At 36.3% G+C, this 13,911-nt stretch overlaps 1 protein-coding gene across 1 annotated transcript in view; it reads right to left on the bottom strand.

Moving 5' to 3' along the window:
- Positions 1-13,233, bottom strand: part of LOC126369464 (V-type proton ATPase 116 kDa subunit a 1-like) — a 37,280-nt gene extending 24,047 nt beyond the window's left edge. Inside the window, exons 1-2 of the mRNA XM_050013873.1 lie at positions 13,078-13,233; positions 8,155-8,284 (exon numbers count right to left, since the gene is read on the bottom strand). Of these exons, the coding sequence (XP_049869830.1) occupies positions 8,155-8,271 (117 nt within the window). The 5' untranslated portion in view covers positions 8,272-8,284; positions 13,078-13,233. The remainder of the gene's footprint in view (positions 1-8,154; positions 8,285-13,077) is intronic.
- Positions 13,234-13,911: the final 678 nt, after the last annotated feature.

Here is a 13,911-nt window from a genome sequence, read left to right as displayed (position 1 = left end):
AAATATAAAAACTAGACCAGCATTTGGATACGAATCGTAGTGTAGTCGACGGTCATATTAATGGGACAGGATACTGGAATATATGTATGACATCAGACGGCATACATGTCAGGCAATTATTGTATTTAACTCGCGGCCAGACGGGGCATAATAAAATACCACGTACATACATACAAAAAGTCGCAGATAGAACAAGATAACTTGCAGCGATCCCTGATATCGCCATTACTAGTGGCACTAGGAACCTGTGACGTCACTCGTTCCTATTGTCATTTTCTAGCTCCTTGATATCGGATGGCTATAATTGTTCCATTTTTCAACGAATTTCGATTTTGTTTTCACATTGTAAATAAACTTAAACTGTAAACTTAGTTTTAGATCTGTGTTTATTTAATAATCAGAATTTCATAATTTATCTTGAACCTATTACACGACCTAATTCTATTTTCTTTTAATCATCGCAATTCCAAATACAAAACGCTAGGTATATTTGCAATGTGAAAACAAAACGAAATACATAACCTTTTTTCTATTTAACTTATTTATGAATTTTCATCAAGAAAACGTAATAATAAGTACGATATTATGTTTTTCTATGACGTCAAAGTGTGCTTTTTCATACAAAATTCCATAGTAATTTCGTGTGTTGACCTTTAGTAAAAAGTAACTGATTTGACTAGATGGAAACTAGTCTATTACTTTAATCAGAAGACAACTTGAACTTGCAATTATTGACACGAAGTCTGAAGATGGATAATTTTATTATGATGAACCATATGGTGACTGACAGGTATAATAATAATAATAATACTAGTAAAACAACGCTTTATAAATAGAATTACTGTAATGTTCTATTGTTCGTAACTTAATGTTGCTCATATGTGTATAATAAGTGTTAGTAGAGTCCGTATTGAATACATCTGTACATATCGATTGGAATGGCCTCCTATATGGATGGGTAATTGTATTTATACATGGTTAAACACATCAGGGGGAGATTTTCAAGATGATGAGTAAGGTCGCTATATATACCTATACCTTTACCTGTATATACCTGTCTTTTCCCTCCTAACTTCTAAACCATTTATTAGTTAACAAATGAGCTGCCACTTGAAGCGTTTGGGTCCACTGGTTATTGAAATGCTCTATTTATCAAGCCTATTTTTATCACCTGCTCACTCCTTAGGGACTAGATAGATTTACCTATTTGACCTGAAATATAAATAGACAAGCAACATATAAGCAAGTAAGCTTTTAGTAGTAAATTCTGATCTATTTTTTACCCGGAATGAAATTAATTAAAAGTAATTGAGGTTTTGCTGAAGATATTCACATAAGAGTGTGATTTTTCATGGAAAAAGCGCTTATTTGATCTTCATTATAAGGTGAAGATACAGAAGTACGTAATAAGGAAAATCTCGTCCAGGCCTCGATCAAGATGGCATCCACGGGGCAACAATAAATTAGTCACGACAAAAAACAAAATGCTCACCGGTTGTGGTACATAATATAGTACATATATGTAGGTATTATTATCTACAGGTACAGGATATTTATTTTGTTTATCAATAGTACATACACATACGTAAACAGCCTATAAACGTCACAGGCCTCCACTCAATCAACCGGAGGGGGTATGGAGCATACTCCACCACGCTGCTCCAATGCGGTTGGTGGAGAATAGTAAATATAACAAAATACGCTTACAGTAAAGTTATTGAAAACGTAGTCGATTGAGAATGCACATGCATTTGGAAATGCTAACTTACGATTTGTATAATATTGAACAAATAGCCGCGTAGATAATTTAATGTTTGACCGATAACTTAAACAAACTAATAGGCCGTCCTATCTGTCGGGTGCTGTAGTATATACGATACTATAACTTAACTATTCGTGGTATTTATTAATCGGGAATGTTTTCGGATTATAGGAATCTGGAGACGTATGTTTGTGTAAGCTCATGAAGTATGTTTACATTAGTTTGCATGTGATTGAGTGAGTAATAAGTGAGTTGATTGTGTGAAAAGTAGACGAGGGTCGTGAGTAGTTCAGAGTTATTAGAGTACAGAACACAAATTAAGTTAAGTAGATTGAGAGAAGTATATATATATATATATATGTATAGTCCTCCTTGTTGTATCCGACAACGGCGACCTCAGTCTCTTCTCGTGCGCTCGAATGTGACTGGTAAAGCCAAACTTTGTTCTGAAAACCCGGTCACATTGGAGGCAGAATAGCTGTCCATCCGAGTTAAAAGTGTAGCTATAGATGAATTTGGGACGATCCTTGCGTGTTTGGCGAGTAAGATAGGGATGGAAGGAATGAGGAAGAAAGGAGAGGGGAGAGAGATTTGATAGCGGCTTTGTAGAAAGTTGTAAATTCTCTGGAACTGATAAAACAAATAAATTAATTTCTGTTGACCTAAATCCATACCTACTTTAGATTTACTTACTTACTTCTTTTTTTTCGACTTGTGAGCGTGTTTGGAAATTGGAGATGTTCTTAGAAGTCCTTTAAATAGTACGATCTCTACTCTGTACCGGCGTGCGTGTATGAAACGAGTGACGAATGTAGAGGAAGCAAGAGAAGTGTGTCAGGAACGAAGCAAATGGAATTCCTTAGTCTCTGCTTACCCCGGTGGGAAATAGGCGTGAGTTTATGTATGTATGTATGTGGATCTAGTTTAAGACTACGGATTTGTTGCAACACCTGGAATTACGCATGAGCATAGTAAGTACTTACTCATTCATCTAAACAACAGACGCTAGCACATGGGGCAAATAGTTGGCAAGGTAAAGGTGAGGCTATGAAATATCAGCTATGGAGAAAATGTATCATTAACAGGTCTAAGTAGACGTAGTACAAGATGGATGCAGTGTTGCATAAAAGTAGCGAAGTGGCTGGGAACGTACAGTGAAGGTAAATTGAACATTACATATTGCTTTCTTTAGAATTTTTGATTTTAGCAGAGCAATTTTTTTTGATTTATGCAATTGAAAGATTTGATATTTTTTTACGCTTGAAGTTTGCGCTTTTTAATTCATCTGCGATTTTTATTTGTCGATTACAATTACTTCTCTCTATTATGTTTACTTCTTTTTGGGTCAATAGATGGCAGATATAAAGTAGAAAATAAGAACGTCTTATCATTGTAATTGGCTACTTGACGACCTAGGGCCTGTTTAATAAAACTTACAATTGTAAATTACAATGACAATTTGACGTACATTGCGGAGTTTGTGATCACACATATTTTGCAGTTTCATATTAGCTACGTAATGAACACTAAATTGTCGTTGTAATTTACAGTTGTAAGTTTTATTAAATAGGCCCCTGGTCAAATGAGATACTTCTTACGAAATGTCAAAACGAAAATTTTGTTTGGAGTTTGTATGGAAATACTGTACTGTGACGTCATCAATAAAAGCGGTCAAACGTCGTACTCATTATTATTTAATTCATGAATAAAATTCAAAAATAAGTCGAAAAATAAAATGAGATTGATTTATGATCATCTTAGACTGGCTTCTACTTGCAGATTAGCATTTTATAAATTATCTTTGACCCAGTCAAGTACCCAATTGTCTCACTTTGCGCTTTTGATAAAATTAATACTTTAGTTTTTTGTAAATTGTATTTGTCGTGATTTTAGATAAATTGTATTTTTAGTATTAAGATTTAATAAATAAAAATAAATAATATGTACAAAAACGGGTAATATTTGTTTGAGAGTGATGTAACACTGCACATACGTCTTCACGACATTGTTCGTCTATATCGCGTAATGTTACCGTGTCTGTGTTAGTTGCCAACATTATACTGTAGTATAATTCAGATTAGTTGGTAACACTGCGCGGTGTAGACGAACTATGTCCGCTATTGCAATTGTTCACCGTTTTATCTCAATCGTCCTGTGTAAGGCACTTGTCTCGTTCCTCGTGACTCGTGGTAATCACGTGATCTGTTACTTTTTCTATTACATCGCTAAGGAAACGCAGGGTTGCTCTCAAATTATTTAGGTAGCAATATGACTAAGACATTTATAGTCGTTGTGTAAATTCATACTAATATTATAATCCACCTCACAACCCACACGATAGAAGAAGAATACCTATTATAAATGAGGAAATAACTCTTTTGAGCGTCTCTTTGCCTATTAGTCCTATTTGAAAATTAGATCGGGTAATTATTCAGATCTGAAGAAGGAAAACATCTGAGGAAACCCACATTCTCGAGAAATGCATTTTCGGATATATGTAACCTAACCTGTATTGGGCTGGTTTTCCCTTCGCGGGTTAGAAGGTCAGACAGGCAGTCGCTTCTGTGAAAAACCGGACCTGTCAAACCTTAAGATTAGGTAAGCGGACCCCGTGAAAAACGGGATAATGCTAGGGAGATGATGACAGAGTAATTAAAAAGATAAAACACATTCATACACAATGATGGAACGTTTATGGCGATGTGCACTTGTTTCTTAAGCTTTGTTAGTACAGGCTCCAATATTGGGTTGAATCGATTGAATCGGAAGAACCGTTAAATAATAATGTTGTTTACGAACTCACACAGAAAGTTCGATCGACGATTGTTTTTTTCATTCCCGTTGCGGCAAGGTCGCTATGCTAAATAAGCTTAGTGAATAATAGTTACACGCAAAACTACGTCACGGACTTAGGGTTATTTAAAATTCAAGTTTGCGATGTCTGGCTACAAGATCGTATTACTATGTAATATAAATATCAACTTCTAAAACAGTAGGCACTATTTTGAATTGTATAAAATCAGATTACAACGGATGTTTAAGTCAAACCAGAACGATTGGGCTACTAGAATATCTGCTATTAGACCACAAACACATATTAGGTACATATAAATATTAGCAAGAAAGAAAGATTTATTACTCCCGGACCCCACAGACACAGACAGACAGGTACATTACATTCAACACAGGACAGAAACCAAAAAAAAAGAACACCAGGATCAAAAATCATATGACTTATGTTATTATATAATTCTCCTTCTATCGTGTGGGTTGTGAGGTGGAATACCAACCTCATCAACTCTGGTGTCAGGGTTACTATTGAGCGGCCAAAGGCGGGGAGGGTTTATAATTTAATACCTAATACATTCGTTTGGGACATAAAGAGTCGTGAGAAATGCGTTTCGGAGGTATGTGCCAAAACCTGTAACGGGCTGATTGTCATTTTGCGAGTTGGAAGGTCTGTCAGACAGTTGCTTCTGTAAAAAACAGGACTTGTGAAATCATTAGGTTAGGTAAGTGGACTCTGATATGAACATGGGATAATGCTAGGAGATGACATTTTTTTCTAGGATGAAAATAAGTTGAACAATGAACACGGGGGTTAAAATGGCCACATCGAAGCAATTCATCTAAGAAAGCAATGTTGCAATTTGACATTTGCGCATATAAAAGTAAGTGCACAATGCAAACAAATGTCAAATAACAATATTGCTTTCTTAGATGAATTGTTTCGTTGTGGCCATCTTAACCCTCCAGGAGTAGAATTATAGATATCAACTAAAGTTTATCGCCGACGGTAAGCTAAAGTATTAAGTATTTTTATACATTTTTATCTAAAGTAAGCATTTTACAGAGCGATAGGAAGGTGAAGGCAAATAAACACATATTTATGTTTGCAATGACTAACAATCTTAACGAGTGACCGGCGATTCTGACGGGCACTTTATCCGTCACTTAGTACAATTTTATACTGATAATTAACACGATGCAAGCTCTGTAGGCAAATAGCGAACGCCTGTAAAGGAAAATAATTCTATAATAAGTCAAGTCAAAAAGGAAACAGCAGTGAAGAAAGTAAACATTGGTCCTAATACCATATACGGACATTAGTTGTCATTAAATGATTATCACGTACTCAGCCTCTAAACGGCCTCTGTGGTCCAGTGGTTGAGCGTTGGACTCACAATCCGGAGGCCGCGGGTTCGAATCCGGGAGGGGACATATCACAAAAATCACTTTGTGATCCCTAGTTTGGTTAGGACATTACAGGCTGATCACCTGATTGTCCGGAAGTAAGATGATCCGTGCTTCGGAGGGCATGTTAAGCCGTTGGTCCCGGTTACTATTTTGTAAGTGAGTAATCGTTAGATGAGCCATATCAGGGGTCTTTGGCGGCTTAATCATAACTCTGACACCAGAGTTGATGAGGCTGGTATTCCACTTCATAACCCACATGATAAGAGAAGAGAAGTGCTCAGTGGTGAAGGAAAAAATCGTGAGGAAACCCACACAGCGCGTACAATGCAGAAGAATCCTGCTCTAATAGGGCTAACATGCGCAACGTGATAAAATTTTGTCACGGTCATTTTATCGATTCTGACGATATAATTATGTCGTTTTGTCGACTGGTGTACCCCAACAAACCCCAATAAATCATGTCATCCTGTCAAAATACGAACAAAATCACGTACCACGCATGTTAGGGAAAAGGACAAGCTTATCGATTTCGACAAAATTTATTTAATCGATCGATAATTTTATCGCGTTGCGCATGCTAGCCTTGCTGGTCTGCTTTCTGCTTAAAGGCACATAGTTATTTATTATGATAACTTATTATCTCTCTTTATTTAAGAGCTGCGCTCTTGTCGGTGGAGTAATCGGTATTACTCCATAGATAGGGCGTGTAGAACGGTGGTTGCCCCAATCGCCTTCCGTTCCTCAGTACACCGACCAATTTCTCAATCGGTGATGTTCCAACTAGAGCCCTACCAGAATCCATTTCCTCAGCCTCCAACCAGTACTGATACCGCTGCTGCCCGGCATCAGGGGTGCGCTTTTGAAGTAGCGGCGCCTACTCGCTACGTCACAAGATCGTCATAGAACCTAAGTAGCATTTTATAAGTTAGCCCGTCCCAGTGAGCTACCCACTACGTTCTGCTAACACTAACTACTTGTAACTTATTATACTTAGTTTATATTTGTTAATTTGTTTTAAAAACGATTGTGGTAGCTTAATGCGACGTTGAAAGTCAAGTACGTACTTGATCATTTAAGTTGTCTTTATAGAAACTTAAACACAAGCATCTATTGTTTTGCTGGACATTCAAACATAATAAAAAAGATAATATGAAACGTTAACAAAATATAATAAAATAACAATAAAACTTGGTATTACGTATAAGACTATCATAATGGAAATGACATGGCTCTAGTCGTATTTCTCATCATTTTCCTAGCATTATCCCCTTTTTCACAGGGTCCGCTTACCTAACCTGAAGATTTCCCAGGTCCGGTTTTTACAGAAGCGACTGCCTGTCTATCCTTCCAGCCCGCGAAGGAAAAACCAGCCCAATACAGGTTAGGTCACATACCTCCGAAAATGCATTTCTGGGGAACGTGCCTTACGATGTTTTCCTTCACCGCTCAGCATGTGATAATCATTTATGATCCAAACATGAATTCTAAAACAAATTCGACAATCATTGGTTTAGGCGTGTGCTTCGAACCTGCGACCATAAAATGAGTGGCAAGCGCTCTACCAGCTGGGCTCTACTCGTATCTGTTTATATAAAATATTGGTAGAATTCTAGCTTTAAATTACAATCACGCTGCCACATCCTTATAAGGATAAGCAAAGCATCAGGGCCATGTTAAATGAGAGCGGCTGTTGGTCTAAGGGGAGAGCTAATCAAATCAGCTCATGCCCAGCGTTAGTGATACAAGTAATCAAGAACTGGGTACGAGTTGTTCAGGAAGTGATCCCCTCGAAGAGTTGTAGAGTTCAGCGGAAACGTGCGCTGGGGGGTTAAAATGCCCACGTCGAAGTAATTCATCTAAGAAAGCAATATTGCAATTTGACATTTGCGCATATAAAAGTAATGAAATGCAAACAAATGTCAAATAGCAATATTGCTTTCTTAGATGAAATGCGTCATTTTAACCCGCCTGGTCAGGTTAGAAGCTAAAAACGAAGTTCACTTTTGGTGATATAATTCCATATTGTAATAAAATAAGACACAAAATGAGAAGAACAAGACAAAAGAAAGCCATATCGCTACCTTATAAATCTATAGGGTTATTATTGAGTCGCCAAAGGCCCCTGACATGGCTCATGTAACGACTACTCACTCCATAGTTAAACTGACAAAAATAAAGCTACTGGGTATACTTACATCTCGGAACTGCGCTACACCGGCCTCTCCCAGCTCGTACATGGAAATGTATGCTGCTTCAGGTTGCACAAACAGCTGGCACAGCACCATCTCCTCACTCCGAAACATAGTCCCCATCTTGGCTGCTTTCCTGTTCAAAAAGTATACCATTTGTAGCAGTCGATCCTTTGCATTGAAGTTTTCAGTAACAGTTGGCTTGACCATTATAGGTGGAGATACGGTTCGCCATCTACCACGTTTGTCCAATAGAGAAGTCGGTAAGGGTAGTTTAGTTAATCTTGTGACGTATGTACCGCTGACTACCCCCTATGTGATTGGGATATAATTGTGAGCTTATGTGATTCTCCATTCCGTCTTCAAATCAAATTAAATCAAATCAAATATACTTCCATTGAATGTTCCTTATTTTTTATCTTTGATGGGTTTGCTCTTGGCCCCAGACTTGCCCGAAGGCATTGACGAGGCTTAAGCTAGAGCGAGATCATCTTACTTTCGGACAATCAAGTGATCAGCCTGGAATGTCCTAACCAAACTAGGGATCACAAAGTGATTTTTGTGATATGTTCCCTCCCGGACTAGGGGTCATAAAGTATTTTTTGTGACATTTCTCCACCGGGATTCGAACTCGGGACCTCCAGATCATGAGCCTAATGCGTAACGACTAGACCACAAAGGCCGTCAAACGTTCTATAACTTTGTTCCATCAACGCAGTGTCACGGAAGATTCAAACGCAAAGTAAGAAAGTGGATGAAGTGTGTCATTTTTTTTGACGTGACTTATTGTAGATTTGCCGCAGATGGCATTAACTACTTGGCCGGACAAATGGGGAGCGCTAAAGGCTCTCACCCGGTACAACGTTTAAACAACAGGCCTGAGGGTGCCCAGTTGGGCGCGAACCTCGGCTCAGGGCGTCGTCTGAGAGGAATGAAGTGTGTCAAAATTGTACCTAGACAATGGAATTTCTTAGTCTTTGCCCACTTTACTACTATGCAATACTTAGATAAAATAAATCAATATAAAAACTATACCACTATTATTTATTTATTACTATTTCTTTTATTATTTTTTTCAATTTTAAATATCACAAGTAATTCTTGTCATAACTATTCAGTGACGGAAAATTATATATTATGTAATAAAAAACAAATGGTGATGACGTTCAGAGGTATGTGCAGTTATCAAAAGTGTTATAAAGTCAAACACTTTAGAGTAGGTACTTACTTAATAAAATGATGAGTTGTAGGTACTCTCTGTGATAAATATCACATTGACTCATCAAAGAAAACATCTTAGTCACTTCGTCACTCATGTTGGGGATGTTTTCTTAATAAATAAAACCTCAAAATAATATAAATAAAAATATGTTTAAAAACGAAGACCCAACACTTTTCCGTAGTCGAATTTTAGTTTTAAACTTATTCTTTTTTATAAATAAAATTTATTAGACACTACTACACTACACTACACTTATATACACACTTTTACACTATACTTATTGTTTTTTTTATTTCTTTTTTAAGAATAGAATATAATAGAATAGAATAGAATAACTTTATTCCCAAAACAGTGAGGGTTACAAAAGCATTTACATAAATTAAGTTTAACAATGTATGACTAGTAGCTAACACTGCCCAGGGAAATGGGACTGACTCAGCATATTGTTGCTAAGAGTATGGTACGAATGCCCACTCTCACCAACACTGATATTCTGCCAGTACCCATATTACGCTTATAATTAGTAATAAATGAATTGAACGTGCCAACAAAAAACCGTGCCGTGAATTGTTTAAACGGAAAAAAATATATAACAACAAAACAAAAAACAAAGGTAAGGTTAACAAAGTACTAAATGAAAATCAGTAGTATGCCAAGGGGTTAAATAAATCATAATTGATAGTATAAATAAAAATATATAAGCAAATAGAATAGATTATTATATTGGTTTTACATATTTTTCTTTTTATATTGTTTTTTTAGGTTGATGGGGTTGGTAATCCACCTCACAATTCACACGTACGATAGAAGAAGAGTATTTATAGATTATATGAAAATATGCTTACGTATGTTCTAGTATAGAATGATAGGTTTTATATACAATTACTTACAGGCTTTTTTATTGAATTTCAATGGAGAAATACCGCATGATTTATAATTTTACGCTCTCTACAAAAAAGTCGTGACCTGTGATAAAAGCCTGAGGTTAATGTAAAGGTCACTTAAACTTAATTAAGGGTACCTACCTAATCAGTCATCTATCAAATAAAAACTCTCAACATTTTCATATTTTTTTGTAGGTTTTTCTCTTTTCTAAAGGCCATAGAAAGGTTAAACTTAAATGTTCAGTATTAGGTACTATGGTAACAGGGAATTTCCGTTTTTGAAGAAGAAAGTACTGTAGTTTATTCATATGTATAGATGTCTGTGTGTAGTTTGATCCTTTTCAACACAAGAGCGTTGTTTTCGATGAAGAAACAGGTCTGTTTTAAGGATCAATTAGTCATTCAACACTTGCGACTTGACGAATACTGTTGTCCTGGTAGGTATTTTACGTATCTATCAACAGATGATCATACTTTTCGCCGCTTAGATCGAAGCATACTATAGGACACCCAAATACCCTCAAAATAAAGTCCTCATGCACACTGTTCACTGTTGACACGAGCTGTTGACAGCAATATTTAGACCGAGGGGGGTGTCGCCTATTGCATGTTAAGTATAATATAAATGTACACTTAATAACATGATTACACGTCAACCCAGTAATTTCGTTAGTTCCTACTTTCGTTTTAAAAAAATACATTTTAAGTATAGCACGGAACGGCCTCCGTGGTCTAGTGGTTGAGCGTTGTGCTCACAATCGTCCGAGATCGTCCGAGGTCCCGGATTCGAATCCCGGTGGGGACAAATCACAAAAATCACTTTGTGATCCCTAGTTTGATTAGGACATTACAGGCTGATCACCTGATTGACAAAAGTAAGATGATCCGTGCTTCGGAAGGCACGTTAAGCCGTTGGTCCCGGTTGTTACTTACTAATGTAAGTACGTAGTCGTTACATGAGTCATGTCAGGGGCTTATGGCGGCTCAGTAATAACTCTGGCACCAGAGTTGATGGTTAATCCACCTCACAATCCACACGATAGAAGAAGAAGTCATCCCTAATTGAAGAGCCACGCTCTTGCCGGTGTGGCATTCTCTATTCTTGTCTATCAAAGACCAATTCCTTCACTTCCTTATAAGACACGACGTTCGCCTTCTCTTTAATCTGTTCTACGTAAGCTCTTCTTAGTCTTCCCCTTCGTCTCTTTCCTTATAGCTTCCCTTCTATGATGTTTTTAATAAATTCCTCGTATCTTATTAAGTGTCCAATCATCTTGCCGAAGAAGACGAAGAAGTATAGCACGAAAAACAATTCTATTTCTTCTGTGGGTTGTGAGATCAATGACCTCATCGAATATTTTGTGCCATCGCCATAGCTTCTTTTTGTCAACCAGTCAACAAACAATTTAAATACAAATGCCGTTTTGAACACGCGGTAATAAATTTGGAATACTTACAATATTTTTTTGTATATTTCATCTGCTGCTTCGGGGATACAGGCGTGGACTATGTTATATTTCATATGGTCAATATTTAAGTCTATTTTTCTTTTACTAGGTACTAATACTAATAACATTCAAGGAAGAGATGAGTTTTGTGTGTACTATATATTTGTATTTATGTTATATATTTATTTGCAAGTATTAATTGGTAAGTTGTACTTATAATTTGTACCCGCAATCTTTCAATTTCAATTTTTACATTTTTTCTCACCTTATGGTTGTCTGAAAGAAATCGCTTTAAGCGATAAGGCAGCTATTTGTCATGTACCTAGTTAAGAGTCTTTTGTAATTATTTATTTTTAATTTGGTGCAATAAAGTATATTTGTATTTGTAAGTATATGTAAAATTGTAATAGAAAGTAAAAAATTTTTTTGTATTTTCATTTGGTGCTATTATTTACTAAATATAATGGTTAAGCAAAAAGTGTCTCGATTAAATAATTATATAGATTACATAGTTGTAAAAAGAAACGAAATTTTATGATGTTTTTTTTTTCTACCACCTATGTTACTAACATTATCTTTTAAGTTTTATTCCATGTTACTAACCAATTGGATCTATGTTATCTTAAAATTAAATAAATAATAATAATAATAAAAAACTGAAATAATGGACTTTGCTTTAAAATATTGGTCATTTTCCGTTAGACATTCTTGACATTAACGCGTTCTCGTTTTATCTTTATCAGTCTGCCAAAACATCTGTATTGTTGTCGTTTAGTGGGACGCTGCTCTATATTTACTCGTAGCTGCTGGGTTCCCCTGGGTCTCATCGTCGAAGGCATCTCAGCCATAGGAAGATAATCCAGTTAACATCTATTGTAATATAATCTTATTTTTACTCTTATCAACGCCTCCGGATGCGTGAATTAGCCCGGCCCGGGCAGAGTTGCAACGAGACGACGCTAGGCATTGTATTTTTGTACCTGGACCGCATCCAAATAGTACTCTTAGTGGTTTATCAAAAATATTAGTCGATCCATTGATGAACTAGTTCCAGTTAACTATGTCGCAATCCCAATACACTGTGATACTATTTTCTCATATTTATTTTTGGGCCCATTCTGTGAGTAAACATCTGGCTTCTCGATTGTCGGTTATGCTCCACTCATTATAATTCAATGCATGAAATTATTTTTTTTTAAACACATTAGGTCGTTATCTTTAGTTTTCTTATTTGTGTTCATTATTTCTTATATTGAAAATTTACTTACGTGGTGTTTTGATTAGAGCGGCACCGTAACCGCCGATAACAATGTGTCGGGCCGGCCAAACAAAGTTTTATATCACTAAACATTTAAAATAAAATCAAAATACTTACTTAGAGCGGTGGGGTTATGAAATAAACACTATTGTGATGGGAGAGAGTCTAGTTTGGGTGTTTTGTCGCGCATCACTAGGCGGCGCGGACGACGTGCGTGCGACTCGCGCGCGGGTTTCTCAGCAACTGCCGCATTTACACTCGCGTGCTTTTAATTTGTACTAATATTAAGAAATGACTGTCTGTCTGCTGTCAATAAATTATTAGAATAGGCCAGTCGCTTTTCTGTAGGCATCTCGATATCGAAAGAAATTCAAAAAGTTCTGACCTTATCAGCGAATTCGGAAATGCGGTCTGTTCCGTCTATGAAATGGTTTCCGAAAATCTGTCATATAGGTTTAATAAAGATGCCATACAAACTATAAATCTGTTGGTAGCGAAATAAATTTAGTAAATGTTTTATCTGTACGTAAGACACAGAGGTTACAGTCTCAGTAGATAAGCTTTATGTTGATAACTTAAGTATTATCAGTAACCAACTAATATAGGCGAATGGGGACGTCATAAATCGCATTTAAATTGTGAATTTTTGACCCCTCTTAGTTATTTACTATGAGTACTTTTGTACCGAATTGATTGTGAATAATTTTAAACAAATACTTACAACTTTTAGAAAGATGTAGAGAATTCATGAATTGTATTTATCTTCAAACGTCAACTAAGCTGCGACGTGGTTCTATGACTCTATTATAAGTTATATGCATTTTTATGTGGCCACAAGTTTGTTTTCAGACGAATTTCAGATATTTTTTCGAAGACATAATAGCATTTCGCCTGCTTCCTTAACAAGTAGGGAGGATTTATATTTGCTATGATATAGGTACACCTACATCT

Source organism: Pectinophora gossypiella, chromosome 9 (genome assembly GCF_024362695.1).
Source record: "Pectinophora gossypiella chromosome 9, ilPecGoss1.1, whole genome shotgun sequence".
Taxonomy (NCBI): domain Eukaryota; kingdom Metazoa; phylum Arthropoda; class Insecta; order Lepidoptera; family Gelechiidae; genus Pectinophora; species Pectinophora gossypiella.
This window is presented reverse-complemented; position numbering and strand designations above follow the sequence as displayed.